Raw genomic sequence first — 18,622 nt, 5'->3', positions numbered from 1 at the left:
CACCAAACACTTTACCTAACCTAACCATAACACCTATACACTTTCTCATGGTGGAGGTGGTGTAATGGTGTGGGGAATGTTTTCTTGGCCCGTTAATACCAATCAATCATCGCTTTAATGCCACAGCCTATTTGAGTGTTGTTGCTGACCACGTGCATCCCTTCATGGACACAATTTACCCATCTTCTAATGGCTACTTCCAGCATGATAATGCACCATGTCACAAAGCAAAAGTCGTGTCAAACTGGTTTCATGAACATGACAATGAGATCAGTGTTCTTCAGTGGCCTTCCCAGTCACCGGATCTGAATCCAATAGAGCAACTTTAGGAGGTGGTAGAACGGAAGATTCACAGCTTGAAAGTGTACCTGAAAAATCTGCAGGAATTGTCATTATGGACCAGAATCTCAAAGGAATGTTTCCAACATCTTGTGCAATTAATGCCTCGAAGAATTGAGGCTGTTTTGAGAACAAAGGGAGGCCCTACCCAGTATTAGTATAGTGTGACTAATAAAGTGCTTGGTAAGTGTATATCGGACCTAATCCGAAACAGAAGCAACAACCACGCCTACCTGGCTGCTAAACTCCAACGGTTTGATGTGGGCTTCCCTTATGTAATCACGAAAAACCACTGATCATTCACTTGTATCTGTCTGCTACAATGTAATGACAAATGTTGTTTTCCTATTTAGGGGATATTCTCTTCTCTGATGTGAGTTAATATGCAGACAAATGTCTAAATTGTTTAAATCTGAAAATACAGAATTCAGTTTCCCATTTACTACCATTCAATTCTGATTCATAGACTAAGTAAATATTACAAAGAAAATGTACTTACATGGAAGCCATACATTGGTTACAGAGTCCTTTACAGAGTCCTTTACAGAGTCTCTCTCTCTCTCTCTCTCTCTCTCTCTCTCTCTCTCTCTCTCTCTCTCTCTCTCTCTCTCTCTCTCTCTCTCTCTCTCTCTCTCTCTCTCTCTCTCTCTCTCTCTCTCTCGTCGGATCTTAGGACCCAGCGGAGACACAACTACATTCACAAACGCAACACTACACAGCAATGAAAAATCAATCAGTCCGGCACTCAGCAGTAGCCCAATAACGTCGCTGTAGCCTGCGGGATTACAATTATACGGAACTTCTATCCTCGTCCACAATGAAAGATCTTCATTTTAAGGATTACTTTTGGGTAGGTGCTATAATGTTAGTAACCTATTTGTGTTGTGTAATGCAGTGTCATCTAAACTTCGCAGTTATGTTCGCAACCAGAAAAACATACTGTATAGGTTGAAGTTTGATAAACAATTGAATTAATCAGAATACTTTACCTGACTCACCGACGGTCACTGTTTGTTTAACCAATGTAAATTACATGTGGTTAAAATGATTATATGTCATCTTCCCAGCATACAGTACAAACATTACAGGGAATTTCAACTGCATTCAAAACATCAATTTATTTTCCTCCTCACTCATATAGAACGTATTTGTGTTGCTTTTATTACTGTTTGTGTCTATTGTCTGATGTCCGGTGTGCTACATAGCCTACTTGTATTTTTTTTTTTTACATTATGGGTATTTTAGCCAACCTGCATTCAGGATGTCTGGCAGGTAGACAATAAACTGTGTTATACCATTTAGTATTGAGTTTTGATTGATCAGAACTGGGTTGGTGGAGGAGTGCTCTGGTATAACAGTAATATAATAGTATTCATGTCTGCACATTCCCCTGTATTGGCAGAACACTGACCTCACCTGCACTGGGGGGTATGATGTCATCATCCAGCACCTCAATGATGGCAGGAGGACATCCAAGGAGATTGAAGAGTTCATGAAAGCCAGGTAAGATCTGTCGAGTAGCAGACACTATGAAATAAGCATTTTCATAATTGTTTATTATTTTGGAGCCAGTGTTATTTTCAGTCAATAATGCTACAAAACACATGAGGCATCCCAGGTCCCACAATACAGTCATGTTAGGTCAGCTATTTTAACATAACTATGTTTTAGATCATGTAGCTTTGCACACACAAACAAAATGAGTCATAGCTATTTGACTGTGGGGCAACGTGTCCTTATAGTTGTTAGCGACCAAGTGTTTTTTCCGTTACTGGTGTCACTGAGTATGCATTTGTAGTAAACTGTGGTTAATGTGTATGTATGCTATTTCCTGTTTAAAAAAAACAGAACTGTATATAATCATTAATCAAACCACAACACTCATACATAAAAAGCACAAGGAAATACCATATGTATTATCAATGGGAAATCCCTCCAAATAACCTGGATTTAATAAGTAGTCTAATCTATATAACAGCATCATGTTGAAGATGTATGTATCTATGTTGTATGTATGTTAGGGTCATGATGTTAGTCATGTCTATGAAAGTGAAAGCAGTTTTCATTTAAAAAGCATGTTATCAGGTATAATGGACCTTCCTTCTGTTGTGCATAAACACTGCAGTATCTGATCCTCACATTTGCTCCTGCACATTCAATTGAGGACATGTGACTTGGTCATCTTTCAGAGCGACCATAGAGGAGAAGTATGCCAAAGAGCTACTGGGTCTATCCAAGAAGGTGTGTGGGCACAATGAGATGAAGTAAGTCAGTATACTTGTTGAACCGACTTAGTAGCGTCTTTCCAAACAAGACAAGACAAGGCAATGTTTTAGCAGTGCAGAGGCAGGCTTGTAGTTGAGCTTCAGGTTGCACACTAATGTGTTGTAAATCTACTACTGATAAGACTGAAGCTTTACTGTACCCAAACAACATCATATTTCTTGTAGAATGATAGTCTACTGTGGATAAATGGTGCAAACAGCATTGGTCAGAGAGATCAGATAAGAGTGTCTGTGGTATTAGTGTTAGAAGATTCTGTGAGTGGCTTGACTTTCCATTCTGCCAGCGTATGGTCACATGGGTATTATATTTGTTTGTGGTGTCAATCGAATGACCTAGAACAGAAAACCACTGTAAAAGTTGTACTCGAACCATGGCCTTTCTGTAAATAAAACCTTTTGTTTGTTTGTCTGTTCAGCACACTGAAGAGATCACTGGATGTGTTCAAACTGCGTAAGTGTTTGCTGCTACTTCAATGGTTCTGCTGACATAATAGATTACGCAGTGATGCTGCCATGTTTTTTTCCTGTGGTGTGTGTATGTTTCTATGTCATGTTCTTAATCATGCCTTCACTGTGTAGAGACTGAACATGTGAGTTTGTCACACCTGCAACTGGCACAGACCATGCGGGAGGAGGCGAGGAAGCTGGAGGACTTCAGGGAGAGACAGAAAGAAGCAAAAAAAAAGGTAATACTGGTTGGTCTTAAAACATCTAATTGCTTAAAATAAATGGCCGCTTATGATCATCAATGTAAGATCTTCAAAACCCTGTTTTTTCCAGGTCGAACAGCACATGGATGTGCTACACAAACAGAGGGTCTCACAGTACAAGAAAACAATGGAGGTAAGTAGAAGAAATGTCCTACATTAGTTATATGAACATTGTATCTATTCTCTAGACTGGGACATGTGACTTGCATTAATAGTGATTTCAGTTGTCATGTTACAAAAGGATTGAATTGAGTATTGTAATAAAAATAATTCCTTCCCCTATGAAGAAGGAAGTGTCATCAACAGCATGGCTTGTGAATACTGGGGCAATTCTTAAATAATTGGGAAGTTACATGTTTTGTTCTGACAGAGAAGATCCCAGAATCGGTCCTATGTTTACATTTGCTATTTAGAGAAGCACAATATTAGGTTAATAAAACAGTGACAATAAAAACTTCTGCTTCACAGGGTTTGGGATCACAGTAGCAATAAAACAACTTTCACCTAGGTCTTCGTTACTTATTCCCATCTATTCTGCAGAGCAAAGCTTAGCCTACCAGTAAACACACTGACAGATTCTGCTTTGTTGCAATACCACTAAGAAAGCTGGAGAAGGTCCAGACTTAATTTTAAACCCTTAAATGTCTGAGTTTTCATTGGACAGACAAAAGTAGCACTGTTTCAGCCGAGCATGTTATGTCAGGTTCCCATGCCAACTTCCAGTGAAACATTGGGCATGTTCTACTACACCGTGGTGTGACCCAGGAGAACTGACAGAAAAACAGCCACACACAGACTATCCCATGATGCCATCCACTAGCAGAATCAATACTGTGGTAGCTGATCACTTCAAACTGTGATGTTCTAGAGGTTTCCAGCCAGTAAAGCATATTCACAGCCGTCCTTGTCAGCCTTCCACCCTGCTAACCCATGCAATTCTGCACAGTCAAAGAAGAGTTATGAGCAGAAGTGCCGTGACAAAGAGGAAGCTGAGCAGAACATGAACCGAAACTCCACCACCAACAACACCAAGCAGCAGGAAAAAGTACTGTAGCCTCTCACAATGTTTACCAGCAGTAGTCAGACATACCAGCAGTAGAGACAAGTGTTGACACTTCAATTATCAATAATGGCAGTGCTGTTACTTCTCTAAATGCCCTAAGTGTGTGTGTGTGTGTGTGTGTGCGTGTGTGCGTGTGCGCGCGTGTGTGTGTGTGTGCGTGTGTGTGTGTGTGTGTGTGTGTGTGTGTGTGTGTGTGTGTCAAGCTCTAGAGACTTATCAGTGAAGGGTGGATATCATAGAGTCTCTGTTGAAAGTGCAATTAAGTCCACAACGTTGCTTAATGCGTCTAGGAAAGAGCCCAATATTGATTGCCATCCTGGCGTAATGGCATGTACTCAGCTGTTGGTGATAAATTATATATTACAGTCAGTTACACTGTATGTACTTTAACCCTAAAGGAAAATGTTATTGACACGTTTTCTCTCAATCTTTCAGCTAATTTCGAAAGCACAGCAAGCGAAACAGGCTGCCAATGAAGCTGGTAAGAATGGCAACTGATTCTTTCTGTGTCATCATAAAAACAAAACCCCCAGAACAAGCCAACATCTAGAGCAGTGGTTCCCACACCCAAATTTCAGGCATTGTACAAAAAACCTATTAATATATTCATCAAATAAATGTATCATTCCACGACCTGGCCAGAATGTGTTATTTGCAAAGAAAACAGGCCAATGACAGCATGAAACTGAACAAAATGATACAAGGCCACCGAAAACCGTGAGACTGTGACCGACATGTTTTTTTCTTCAAATGGGGTCGCGAATTTCATTAGGTGTGAAATGGGTGAAAAATGTTGAGAATGCATATCTAGATGAACACATATGATATTATGGTCTCCAACCATATGTTCTCTGACTTGAATCTCAGACAGGGTATACATGCAGCATGTCACTGTCATGGGGAGAGTCAGAGAGGATTGGCAGAAGGAGCATGTCAATGCATGTGAGGTAAAAAAAATATATGAGAAATGGTAATCCACACCCACATGTTACCTTGAGGACCAATTTTGGGGTTGTGGTCCAGACAGTTAGGCGATGTTGTATTTATTTGTTTATCCATTGACTCCGTCTAGGTGTTTGAGAAGCAGGAGGTGGAGAGGATCAACACTCTGAGGAACATGGTATGGACTCATCTCAACCAGCTCTCTCAGCAGTGTGTCACCAGCGATGAGGTCAGAGCCAATGTTATATTTTGGTCATTATTACATTCATTTATGCGTTAATTAGACCTAGGTTTAGTTTCTGTCTCTAATGTGTTAGTCTGGTGTGTTTGTTGGCTCAGCTGAATGAGGAAGTGAGGAAGTCACTGGAGCAGTGTCACATACAGGAGGACATTGAACACTTTGTCAACCTTAGACGGACAGGAGACAAACCACCAGGTACGGTGTTTCTGATACAGTGCTCACCGATGACAACACGTGCTGTTCCATCCACAGAACACACACATACGCATAGTAGATACAGTATACCTATGCCACCTTTAACGGCTCAATTCACCTGTATTCACCTGGAATTTGTACTGTACCATAGAAACCACATACTGTATATATATAGCACCCAAGTGGGTGCCAAACATCGGTAGTGATTAGATGAGTTATCTTTCTTATTGAAAGGCGCAATGAATTAATGAATATAACTCTCCCCTCAGCATAGAATCATTATTTTAGATTACTCAGTTATCTTTATTGTGAGTTTCTTTGCAAATCCTTCAATTTGTGCATGTCACAAACATGCAATTGTTCTGTCCTCAGCTCCTGTCCTGTATGAGAACTTCTACAGCGGCCAGAGAGTCCCAGCAACACCCCCCAGACAACCTCCCTCCGTCACCAGGTGAGGCAGGAATGCGAGTGTCAAAATTAGGTTTGTTATTACCGACCATGGGCGTTTCATTATGATTTGCACTATTCTAACATAAACTGTCCCTTTTATCATCATTTCTTGTGTATGTTTTGTGAACATCAGGAGAGGGCCGTTACCTGAGCCAGGCAGATCTGGAGGTACAGTATGATGTTGACACATTACATGACTCATACAGTTGACACGACACATACAATTTGATGTGATTTTGAAGTTATCAGATTCAGTCATCTGGAATGAACAAATACACTACTGCACAGCAGTTCAGGACCAAAGAAATGTGGATAAGGGAGGCAACCCAGCCAATTTGTATGTAGATAATTCAAGTGATTTACCCAAGAACTGTTCTTGATATCCTTTTCACCACAAGCCCCTGTGTTGTTCCTCCTCTATTGTAGGTGATGTGATCTACTCATCTATAGAAGAGCCAGGCTACAGTTTGATACGATACTAGCAGACATATTAACTGGTATGTATTCTTAAGCATTACATCTCTAGTTTAACACCATTTTAATTACAAAAAGTGAACCTTAACACCCATAAAAGCTAAATACACTTTTTAAATGATTTATTTGGTTTTACATTTTCTCTTGCCAGTCTTCCATGAATCTGCACTCCTTGATGGATTTACACTGAGGGCAGAGTTGCACTTGATGGACATAAAAGGGTGGTTGATGCCTTGTGATTCAACTGGACATAGCAAGCAACGATCATACCCGCAATGCTGCACTGTGTCTGAATATAGAAACAAACGTGTCATCATGGTTGTCATTATAGCTGTGTTATAAACAGTAAATGGTTCAGATACAATACATGGAAATAGTTTATAAAAAGTATATACTGTACTCTGTGCACCTTAACCACTGTAGCTGGGGAAGGTTCATCTATAATACCTTGGACTCAAGGGGACTTCCGTTCAAAATAGTTATTGCCAATGTGTAAAGCAATCATAAAGCAAATCACTGAAATATGTCAGTTAACTTCTAGGTGATCATAAATTCCAGAGGACACTTCTCAACAACAGAGAGGGCTGCACTTACCTGAAGCCTTATTTATTTGTTGATTCCAACATTAATATTAATTCAGGTACATGATACTTTTGTAACTTTATAAAGGCAGAATAATATATTTATCGTTAACTTAAATATTTGCTATGGATACCTACAGTAAATATGCATGTGTGAGGATTTTGTAACTTTATTAAATACATAATACAGAAAAACTGTAGCAGTTGCAGTCCTATTTGGTGATATCTGGTGAGATGCCACAGTAGATACTGTCTGTACTGCAGAATGCCTTTCCTTTTCAGACCTAGTACAGTGTTCAACTGTGCGGCAAGCTCTTTAAGTTGGGCATTTTTCACTTCCTGCTTCTTGATCAGTGGCATTGTCAATTATTCACAAATAAACCATGTTGGCTCACTCACAAAGTTGGCTTACTTGCAATTAGGGTTTGCATATTCTGTGCCCTTTGCAACCCTACTTGCAATACGTCCATAGACAGTGAGACAGAGGCAATTGAATCCCTTCCTTATTTGAGTCTTTGTAGTTCAGGCAAGCCTCAGCAGCTCACATACACTACAAGTGGGTGTAGCATGAGAATATACAACAATAGGAGTCAGCATTAAGGAAATTACACACAATGTTTCTCAACACTGAACTTCCCTAAACACCAGTTATCGGTTAATACTCTCATGAATAGCTCTTAATTCTGTTGTTCATCATGGCATCTCTCAGACACTGAGAGTTGAGGGTCATGACTTTGACAGTAAATGGTAAAAATGTCAACAGTGTTCAATGAAAAATTAACATATTTAAACAGACACTGACTTTGACAGTAAATGGTAAAAATGTCAAGTGTTCAATTAACATATTTAATTGCCAACAATCAGACGTGTATGTATAATGTATGTTTGTCGTTTGTTAACATTCACTAAATGAATTGCAAAGAAAAAGTCATTGTTTGAAGAGTTGTTCCCACTTCAAAAGCACTCATGTTGGGAGTTATGACTTCACCGAATGGGCGCTAGGGACCAGAAGAGCATACTATTAGTCACACACCCACATACTGTAGGACAGTGATGATGTCAGAGAAGGGATGAGAGGGTGATACATACAAGCATGCAAGGACTAGACTCTACATTGGTTAACTCTGGTGGTGTAGGTGTTCATTAGGTGCCAGTTAGTCTTAGGTGTGGTTGTCTTACATGTGGTCATGACCTCCCTTACTAAGGTGTCTTACATGTGGAGTCGCTCCCACCTGTCAGTCTGTCTGGGGAAACAGACTGTAAACTTCTCTGTATTTGGATCTCCTCTGTCCTAGTGGAAGCCTATTAGCCACTGTGAGGTCAGCCCGTGTTAATGAATAAAGGTTGAATAAATGTTTACCAAAGGTGGGTCAGTTGCGGATTGCAGTGTACTTCAGTGGTACAGTACAGTATATCTAAGATAACTCCATGTCAATACCGTTGTTATCTATCCAGGAAATAAAAGTGTTTATTTTAACAAAACGAGATAAGAACACAGTCATGTGTACACATAGTACACTAGGAGAAGTAAACCAGAGATTTGCATGGCCACTCCTCTTCTGTGGTGTTGCCTACATCATCAACAGCTGTGGAACCTCAAGATTTGACCTCTTTCCTCCGGGGAGTCTCATAGGACCTCATATTGTGGTGAGGCATCTTAAAGTAATCCTCTTGTGCCTCTGAGCAGTGTACCAGATTGATAGAATACAGAGCACAATGTAAATGGCATTGCAATATATAGTACAGCACATAGTCAGGAAATTATACTGTTTGTTACAGCAAAGCTGTTAAAAAATTAATCATTACTGTCTGGAGATATTAAAATAACTGTCTGGGCAACATTAGTAGCATAATTGTAGGAATATTTCGAACATATCTACAGGGAACAAACAAGAAGCCATTTGTTTTGTTTCCATCTTTTGAAAACATAGGGCCATTAAACAACCACTGAAGGATGTTGGCTCCAAGGGAGTCCAGAATAAGTCTAAAATGTTTATTTCTCGAAACACACATTGAACATAATAATTAGCCATCACCGAAGAGACAGCTTTATTTCATGTTTGGCAACAGTCAGGAGCGAAAAGAAAAAACTATTTTGTTTTCATAATTTTTCATCACTTTTCATTATACAAATGGCATCTTCTGCGTGATCGTCAGGTTAGTTGTTCATCCGTCTGTCCATCCGCTGACAACTGTCTGAGGTCTATCTATGGGGCCTGTGGTCCATGGCGGTCATATAGTATTCTCAATCTTGATCAGTTCAATTATCATCTGTATGGTCTTCTCATCTTCGGGTAAGACAGAGGAAATATGACGTTATATAACAACTTAACAACAGCATAGTGCAATATTATTTCATCATAAACTCAAATAAGTGTGACCATTTGGGATAGAGGGGGATAAGAAGGTGAGAGGAGTAAGAAGGAGAACATTGGAAAGGAACAGGATAAAACAGAAGAGGGGGGGGGGGGCAGGAAATGGCTGGGTCAATAATTCCTGTACCTTCTAGGTTCATCCTGGGGTTCTCTAGCTTCTTCTCCAAGAGTGAATCTATCAGCTTCCTCAGGTGTTTGAAGATGACTCCGATCCTGACTGGGGCCTGAGAGACAGAGGAAAGGGAGTCAACCGTGTCTGCTACTCTGTTCTTTCTCTCTCTCTCTCTCATTATGCATCATTACGTCCCTCAGATTGACTGCTCTAACACCGACAACACACCCCACTAATGACACTCATGACGCAGGCACCATGCGTCCGACCAGCAATGCCCGCTGTCTGACCTGGAAGTGGATCCACCCGTCTAGAGAGATGAGTCGTTCTCGGTGCTGCACGTCTATGTCACCTCCAAACAGCAGCATGGGGAACGGGGAGATCAGGGTGGTGTCCCGCAGGTAGATTTTAGAATATTTCACCTGAGGAAGTGCAATGAAATGAATACATTTTAAAAACCTGGACACACATCAAAGGACTCTTGCCATGCTAGCCTAATGGTGAGCTAAACAAGATCCTTCTAATAACCAGCCATTTAGAACCAGTGTCCCATTTAAAAGACCCCCTCTGTAAATAAAGTACAAAAGAAAAGAAAAACAGTGACCCCCCCCCCCGCCACACACACACACACACACACACACACACACACACACACACACACACACACACACACACCTTCTCCTGGAAGAGCAGCCACCCGTGGGTCTGCAGATTGCGGTTGACTGAGGAGGGGTGAACCTGGGCCTTGCCCTGGGCTGTCTCCACCGAGCAGGCCACCCTATCCAGGACGTCCACCGAGGGCGTGTAGAGGATGCGGCCCACGCTGTCATACAGCCCCGCCGTCAGCACCGCGTTCAGCACACAGATCTGCTGCCTGGCCAGAGGGGCCAGGGGCTTTGGGTCAGAGCGCTCCCTGGAGAAGGGTGTGCTTCGACTGGACCTCCCGGAAGAAGAGAAGCCTGCCTGATCCATCATCCTCATCAGCTCCTGTTTTACATCCTGGTGGGGGGTGGAAGTTAAGGTAAACATCCTCAGTAACTACTCTATATCTGAGTTAATGCTTCATGAAGGGTTGCATATCACCAAATTTGCTCTCTACCATAAGTGGCGTAACAACCAGACCATCCTTCCAATCAAAAGAGGATTAACTGCTTTCACTGTGCATCACACACAGGCAATCTAGTTGGAGGTGACATACTGTATAAAGGTTTGCGTGAGAGAGAGAGTACCTCTATGGTGATGAGGGCGGTACGGTTCAGGAAGTGTTTCCTGCAGTAGGCCATCTCGGCTCGGGTTCCCTCACTGCGTAAGTTCTTCCACCTGTCAGCAAAACAATAACGACAGGGAACAGAAAAAAAGGAACAATGCTGAGGGCAGTGAAACAATGAATCCCCTCATTCAGGGACCTATACTGTATCTCAGTCTGCTTTGGACAGAACCAAATCTGCCACTTCTCCAAACATCTGGTAATCCATACGCTTGAGATGGAAGTTGCACCTACCCCAGATAGGCATTGTATATGGTGATGTGGTCTGAGTTGGCCACAGCCAGCGCTGCTTTGGCCAGGTTGGCCTCCTCCTTCCTGTTCATAGGAGTGGCAAAAGGGGACTTCTCTGAGATGGCTGCAGCTATAGTTGCCTGTAGAACAATTCGTGTTAGTGGTGGAGTGTTGCAAAACATAACACAAACCATAACTGCTCATTCAAAAGCAGTTAGGCACAATGTGGTATGGTACAAAACGATGTTTCAGACATTGATGAGAAGAATAGAAAACGTTATTGTCCGTGGAATTTTCATAAAATGGAAATTTTCACGAAACACACCGTCATAAAAATGTCAACAGACAGACAAAACATACAAGACATAGACGTCACCCATCATAAAACGTACGATTGGCTCCAGGCAGCCCAAGATGGCGCCGAAGATGAGCATCTTGCCAATCTTGACGTTGACAGGCAGGGTGGCGAGGTGGTGTCCCAGCGGGGTGAGAGCATGCCCCTCCAGATGGCACGCTCCGATCCTCCTGAGCAGACTCACAGCGTTGCTCACAGACTGGGGCAGGGGTGCGTCCAAGGCACGACACAGGAACTCTTCTGGAGAGCCATACTCACACTTCTGTAGAGGGTAGACAGAGGAGGATGTGGGTAGGATGTGTGAACAGTCGACAGGAGACCAACAGCTTTGTATATCGCCTGCTCATAATGTCAGTAATTCATGTTTGGTTCAGAAGGTAATGTTACAGTACCATGATATGAAGACAGAGCTCTTCCAGAGGAACTCTCAGTATCTCTGGTATGGAGTAATCCATGAAGGCCTGGAACCTGTACCACAAACAGAAGGGAACATTTTACGTTTACATTTACATTTATGGCATTTAGCAGATTGTCTTTATCCAAAGCGACTTACAGCAAATACATTTGTTTAAGTAAGTGAATCATCTATCCATCAGTCGTTATAAGATAAAGTAATCAATGCTCGGACCAGGGGCCATAGGCAGTCACAATGTTAGAAGAAGGAAAAATGACTTCTTTTTTTTTTCATCAAACCCATTCATTCAGAACCGGGCTGCAACTTGTGTTTAGATGCAGACTAGGCTGAGGCTGTGTAGAAGGACCTGTGGCTGTTGAGAACGAACAGAGCTAAGAAAGACCGACCTGTATTTGGGATAGAGGCGGAAGCAGAAGCCGCCCCGTACGCGCCCAGCCCGACCTTGCCTCTGGAGGGCGCTGGCCTTGCTAACAAACGTCTCCACCAGGGAACTCATCTGACTGCTCTCATGGTACCTGAGAGAGAGATATCAGCGTGATTAGCGGCATTATTATTTATTTTTTTAAATACGTTTTTTTTTAGGCATTTCTGCTTTATTGGGATAGAGACAGTAGAGGTTGACAGGAAGGACGGGAGAGAGAGAGAGAGGAGGGATGACATGCAAGATATGTCGAGGGTCGGAATCGAACCAGGAATTATGTGGTATGTGCATTAGTGTGCTACGCCACTAAGCGCCCCCAGCATTATCATTTCCAATAGGTTACATGGAAGTCCACGGATACATGTTTAATTGGCGCATCATTTGTATGGTGTGTATGGAGAAATGGCATAATGATGCCTATGACCCTACTTGTTCTCTTTGGTCTTTCCAGCGTCAATGACGAAAACAACATCAGGTATGGTGACTCCGGTTTCAGCTATATTTGTGGACAGCACAATCTGGAATAGAGACAAGGTAATAGCATTTGGTGAATCACTGATTTTCAGAGCAGTATTCATAATTCACATTCACACTACGAATTGGAAATAATCGACAGTACCTTCCTAGTTCCAGAAGGGGGCACTGTAAACGCTGCAGCCTGGTCCTTGGAGGACAATGTTGAGTGCAGGGCTACCAGCTTATACCTGAGAAGGAAGACATAACCCAATGATAAATTAATGTTATGAACATCGCAATGAGGAAAGCATGATCTCATCACACTTGTTTATGATTTACAAATAACAGTTTATAAGAGCATATGTTGTTTTCAGCAAATGATCTTAAACATATGGATATAAACATATAGAACAGTATATTAAACCATTGTCAGAAGAGTCGGTTTGTCAGGTAGGGAGACTCTAAATTACCTGTCTTTGGAGCGGAACCTCTTGTCAGTGGAGAGCAGGTCGTAGAGCTGCTGGATGTGAGCCAGACCCGGGAGGAACACCAGAACAGCACCGTCCATCACTGCAAACTGGGGAGACTTGTCTGTGGTAAAACAAACAACAACAAAATATACCATTTCAATTGGTCAAACATCAACTATTGATGTCTCCTGTGTCTCAGGATGGGCTGCAGAGCCCATGTCTCTGGTCAAGTGTTGTTGCTATACCCAGGTAGTCAATTAGATCCAGGATCAGGTCCATGTTGATCTTGTTGGGGTTCATGTACTGCAGGGCGTGGCGAGTGCGGTTGCTGAAATGGTCCAGGTCGGGGCCCAGGTCCCAGCCAGAGCCAGAGTCTTTCACTATGAACTCCTGAAGAACGAATTAATGAATATAAACACACACACACACACACACACACACACACACACACGTGAATGAGTGAACAAACAATACTGCATGATTTTGTTGGTGGTACAGTAAAATCCTTTTAAAAGTTAATCAGAATCAGAATCAGAATTCTTTTATTTGGCCAAGTATATTTGCACATTCCACCCAAGAAGGCCAAAAATAACATAGCTTATATAAGACATCAGTTGGCAGATGCCAACCCTCTCTGTGTGTCCATCTCACCTGGTGCTGTATGGTCTTCCCTCCTTTCTGAGAGACACTAATGTTGACCTCCTCTTCCTCCTCCAGGATCTTCTGGCTGTATTCAGAGTCTTTCTCCAGAATGTATCCGGTCTCCTCCACTATGTCCTCCAGGTGGAACACCTGGGAATAGAGCCACAACAACACTGGGCCATTACACCACAACAATTAAACAACACAGCATTCCCCTCCAAACAGACAACAAGTTAAGAGAGAGACTAACTAAGTTCAAACAGGAAAAAGAGCTCTTTTTCTATCTATGACAGGAACAACCGGTATCTAACCTCCACAGGGAACGTTCTTCCTGGAATGTTGACTATAGGACAGCGGTTGAAGTAGCTGGCGAACTTATCACAGTCAACCGTGGCGCTCATTAGGATCAGGTGCAGGTCTGACCGCTTCTGAACCACATCTTTCAGGATGGTAAGGAGGAAATCAGACTGCACGCTACGTTCATGGACCTGGAATAGACAAGTCAGACAAGTAAGTGTGTGTGTGTGTGCGTGCGTGTGTGTGTGTGTGAGAGAGAGAGAGAGAGAGAGAGAGAGAGAGACTGACTATGGACCCTGATCAGTGCAGGTTTCTGTACCTCGTCTACTATGATGTGGGTCAGAGAATTGAGCATCCGGTCTTGTTGGAGTTTCCTCAGAAGAACTCCGGTGGTGCAGTACAGGAGACGGGTCGAGTCTCCGGTCTTGTTCTCCATCCGGATCTGGTACCCGCACAATGATGTCTGCAATGGCCATAACACATTATTAACACACTCATACATCCAAACAACACATCATTTTAAGATGGACACTGTTAAAGCATTTAGTTATCCTACCATCATATATCAAACCCTAGAGGTAACCCTTCTTCCTAATATAACCACACTTTCAAAGCACCCCTGCCTTAGAACCCTCAAATCAGTTAAGACGCTTGGTAACGTTTTTCATCAGCTCATCACCACCAGAGCCCCTCTAACCTTGGCCCCGGGTCCATCTTCGCTGCCCAGCTCCTGGGACACCCTGCAGGCCAGACTCATGGCCGAGATCCTGCGGGGCTGGGTGACCACGATGTTGCATGGCTGCGCCAGAGTGCCCCCTGTCAGAAGTTCCTCCAGGATGAACTGGGGGATCTGGGTGCTCTTCCCACTGCCCGTCTCCCCAGCCACCACCACCACACGGTGGCGCCGCAGAGCCTCCAGGACCCGCTGACGATGCTGAAACACAGGAAGCTGCTCCCGCTCTACCTGCAGCTTGCGGGCCATGGCTGAACCACGGAGCTTCAGGAGGAGGGCGCGCAAGGCTTCCGCAGCAGGACCCCCTCCCTCCCTCTGGGTCACGGCTATACTTGGATCCCCCTCTTCCTCCTCCTCCTCCACGTTTGCCAGGCTCTCCCAGGAGTCCTCTGGCTCGTCCCCAGCCACCTGCTGCCCTGACTGGGCCTCAGGACTCTGCTTTTGGGGCTGCTGCTGCTTCAGTCTGGTCAGCAGCCGTGAAATGAACTGGTCCCTGGGCTTGTTGACAGCCAAGCGGCTCTCCTCCTCCTCACGCTGCTCACTGTCCCGCCAATCCAGCCACACGTTGCGGTAGGTGGGCGGGAGCAACTGGTGCACTGACTGGGGTGAGAAGAGAGGTGTAGGTTATTGGGATTTCAATTGACATGAGTAGCCCATGCATGACAAACACCTGTGCTTTAACATGAATGGTTGTACACAGTATGAACCTACCTGTCCTTTAACCAGGTTATAGAGGGCCAGTGTAGCTCCTAGGTGCTGGGCCTGCATGCTGTCCTCAGTGAGGATGGTGGGACACACCTCCAAAACATCATCCACCCTCTGGACACGAACCCTGCGGGAAACAGTGTCAGTTCAAAAACAAACCTTTACATGGTCAGACACTATCTATTAACTTAACTTTAACTCTGGACAACTCGATCAGTCAAAATATACCAGATGCAGACTCTGACTACCCCAACAAGTAAATATCAAAGGATTGGATCACACACCGGCACTTCCAATATCTCCCTGCAGGAACTTTCTGGAAGGAGGGCGCAGGACTTTTGGGGAGGTTTTTCCTGACCCAGTCGATGAGAAACTGCTTGGGTGACTTGCCAGTCCAGCTGCGTGCTGTGTAGTCAAAGTCCCGGATGTCTTTGGGCTCGTTCTTTTTCACTTCTGAGGAGAAACACAGACATGCAGAGATTAGATTAGTCACATGGATTAACAGAGAACCATAGTATCACAGCCATGCCCTCAGTTGACAGAACTTGATACATAGATGCATGTTTTGTACTTTTCTCTGCAGGGGGCTTTTCTGCAGGGGGCTTTTCTGCTTGTTCAAATAGGCTGAAGCTGAGGTCCTCCTTTCCCACAGTCAGAGAGGGTGGTTTCTTCTCCTCTTTGGGGGTGTCTACAACTTTGATCGCTGAGTTGAACATAGGATGGGATTCTAGAGGCTTCATCTCTGCAACATGAACAGAAATATCACCATCAGCATCATTCTTACATGAAAACAAAAACAACATATTTGTCTTTAAACTATGGCAATGGTGCACCCAGACAGACCTTGATTGATGATTCGGATTCTGTCCTGCGCCATCCTCTGCCCTGCTTTGTCCCTCTTGGCCTTGGCATCAGCTGCCATGTCCTTGGCATCGTACAGCTGAGCAGTGAGCACCAGATACCTGTCGTTCTATACAACACAAGCCACCATAAACCAGAATGACAAAACCACCCAAACAAACCTCAGTAGTTACAGATAACCAAGAGTAAACCAGCCGATAATATGGTCAGAATGTCATCTTCAGCATTCATACGTCAATCTACATCATTCATCAGTGTGATATCATTACTGAGCTTAGCTTACTGGATCAAACTTCTCATCCAGTTCCGGGTTCCGTGTCTTCTTCCCACTCTCCTCTAGCTCCTCCTCACTGCTCTCCTCACTGGACTGCTCAGCATATCTCAGGATCCACTCCTTCATACTGGCACCATCATCCTTTACAGGAGCCTGTCCACAAGGAGATAACATGGAGATCACTGATGAGTTCACAGCCAACACTGACTCACTGACTCAGAGTGGAGTAAAGACTTCCAACCCCCCCCCACCTTAGCTGCCTCCTTCTTGGACTCTATGGGAGCCTCAGGTCGGGGTGCTTGGCTCTGAGTGGGAGGCTGGAACTTAGGTTTGGTCTTGTGGTTCTCCTCCTGCATCCTCTGGCTGAAGCCCGCTGGTAGTTCCTCTGTCAAAGAGAGGTGGAGGGGTAAATGGAAAGGAGAGAGAGAGAGAGAGAAAGAAAGAGGGTGAGAGTGAAATTAATCAGCCATTGGGATCAGTGAGGATGCAGGTTGCGATCAGAGGTGAAAACACAATAACATTAAATGTAAATCAGTATGCAGGCCCTCTGATGAAGACATTGCGAATGCCTTTTTTTTAAATTTATTTTTTTACCATCTCTAAGGTTCAGGCATAGCCAGTCAAGCGCAGAGTGCAGGTCTCCTCCATACAGCACACTGCTTTTCATGGCTTCCTCTATGTGCTCAGTCTTAAAGTTGAATTTCTGCAGAGCTGTATAAAGATCCTGTAAAACATAATGACATGTGCTACTCACGACAGTGTGCCTCTAAGCAAATGACTTAAGGAAATGTGACAGACATCAAAGTCCTACAAGAGACTATGTCCTTCAATCAGCTCTACAAACATATTCTTTACCAGCAGTTTCTTGTTGGTAAGCCTTCCTGATATCGGTCCTTTGTCTCCATTTTCTTGCCTGAAATCATTAATCAGCTTGATGATTTTCTTCTCCAGATCTGCTTGAATTACAACCTGAAACAGGAGATAAATGTCAAAGGCCATTTATAAATTGCTGCAGATGTCAGAAACATTCAGTTGCATCTGTTCAGTAGACAGTACATTTGGGACACTTACTTTGAGAATAGACTTGTCAGAGACTCCGCCTGTGTCAACCTGGGCTGTATTTGTGAGGCTGTAGGTCTTTGGACCTGTCAAAAAGTAAAGAGGGGGTGTCAGAATTAAACAGATATGACAGGTTTGTTTACCTTTACAATGTATGAGATCAGTGAATGAACGGTGGCCAGGCTATAACAACTACTGAAACATTTTCTAAAACGTGTACAATGTAAGAGAGGTACAATGTAAGAGATATACCTTTTGGTTTGTTGTCTTTCACGGTAGCTTTTGCGGGAATGGGCTTCTGTGGTTTCTTCCCAGTGGAGGGGTCAGCCACGCCGTTTCCAGCCGCTGGACCATTGCCCACTGCTGCTGCTGGGGGTGCTGGAGGAACAGCCGCTGATTTCTTCTTCTTTCCACCCATTGGTATCGCAAAACATCTGCCAACTGATAGCTAACTTACTCAAATGTTTCTTAAAAAAAAGTGTGTCTACGCCAGCTAAACTGATGATGGCTAACCCGAGTAGCTAACACGCTTGTAACCTGCCTGACAGGCACCAAATACAACACAGATTGCAATTACTGTCACCCTATTACACGTACGTTATAACAGAGCTAGCTATCCTAGAGTAGCAGTAGTATGAAAGACTGATTACACTGGAGTCTAGCGCATTG

At 43.5% G+C, this 18,622-nt stretch overlaps 2 protein-coding genes across 3 annotated transcripts; one reads left to right on the top strand and one right to left on the bottom strand.

Annotated features, from left to right (window-relative positions):
- The first annotated feature begins 1,083 nt into the window (after positions 1–1,083).
- pstpip2 (proline-serine-threonine phosphatase interacting protein 2) lies at positions 1,084–8,333 on the top strand. 2 transcript variants are annotated; one of them, XM_083670114.1, is made up of 15 exons: positions 1,084–1,189; positions 1,742–1,842; positions 2,529–2,603; positions 3,041–3,075; positions 3,204–3,310; positions 3,405–3,467; positions 4,281–4,379; positions 4,833–4,878; positions 5,265–5,344; positions 5,470–5,568; positions 5,679–5,775; positions 6,148–6,226; positions 6,359–6,393; positions 6,652–6,722; positions 6,851–8,333. In XM_083670114.1, the coding sequence occupies exons 1-14, from the start codon at positions 1,157–1,159 to the stop codon at positions 6,705–6,707; spliced, it is 1,005 nt and encodes a 334-aa protein (XP_083526240.1). In that variant the 5' UTR covers positions 1,084–1,156; the 3' UTR covers positions 6,708–6,722; positions 6,851–8,333. The 2 variants fall into 2 exon arrangements, 1 of the variants encoding a protein (XP_083526240.1); XR_014554218.1 differs by lacking the exon at positions 6,851–8,333 and having other exon boundaries at positions 6,148–6,256; positions 6,652–6,710.
- Positions 8,334–9,259: 926 nt separating this feature from the next.
- dhx29 (DEAH (Asp-Glu-Ala-His) box polypeptide 29) lies at positions 9,260–18,579 on the bottom strand. The gene is made up of 27 exons (XM_083670078.1): positions 18,206–18,579; positions 17,966–18,039; positions 17,750–17,863; positions 17,489–17,618; positions 17,146–17,279; positions 16,904–17,047; positions 16,603–16,729; positions 16,331–16,501; positions 16,044–16,212; positions 15,766–15,886; positions 15,019–15,654; positions 14,641–14,784; positions 14,336–14,512; positions 14,034–14,174; positions 13,628–13,772; positions 13,383–13,503; positions 13,076–13,160; positions 12,886–12,974; positions 12,422–12,550; positions 12,013–12,088; positions 11,658–11,882; positions 11,269–11,405; positions 10,997–11,087; positions 10,443–10,766; positions 10,058–10,189; positions 9,783–9,879; positions 9,260–9,568 (listed from the first exon to the last, which is right to left on the bottom strand). The coding sequence occupies exons 1-27, from the start codon at positions 18,369–18,371 to the stop codon at positions 9,513–9,515; spliced, it is 4,155 nt and encodes a 1,384-aa protein (XP_083526204.1). The 5' UTR covers positions 18,372–18,579; the 3' UTR covers positions 9,260–9,512.
- Between the last annotated feature and the right edge of the window lie 43 nt (positions 18,580–18,622).

This window comes from Argentina silus, assembly GCF_951799395.1.
Source record: "Argentina silus genome assembly, chromosome: 5".
NCBI lineage: Eukaryota > Metazoa > Chordata > Actinopteri > Argentiniformes > Argentinidae > Argentina > Argentina silus.
This window is presented reverse-complemented; position numbering and strand designations above follow the sequence as displayed.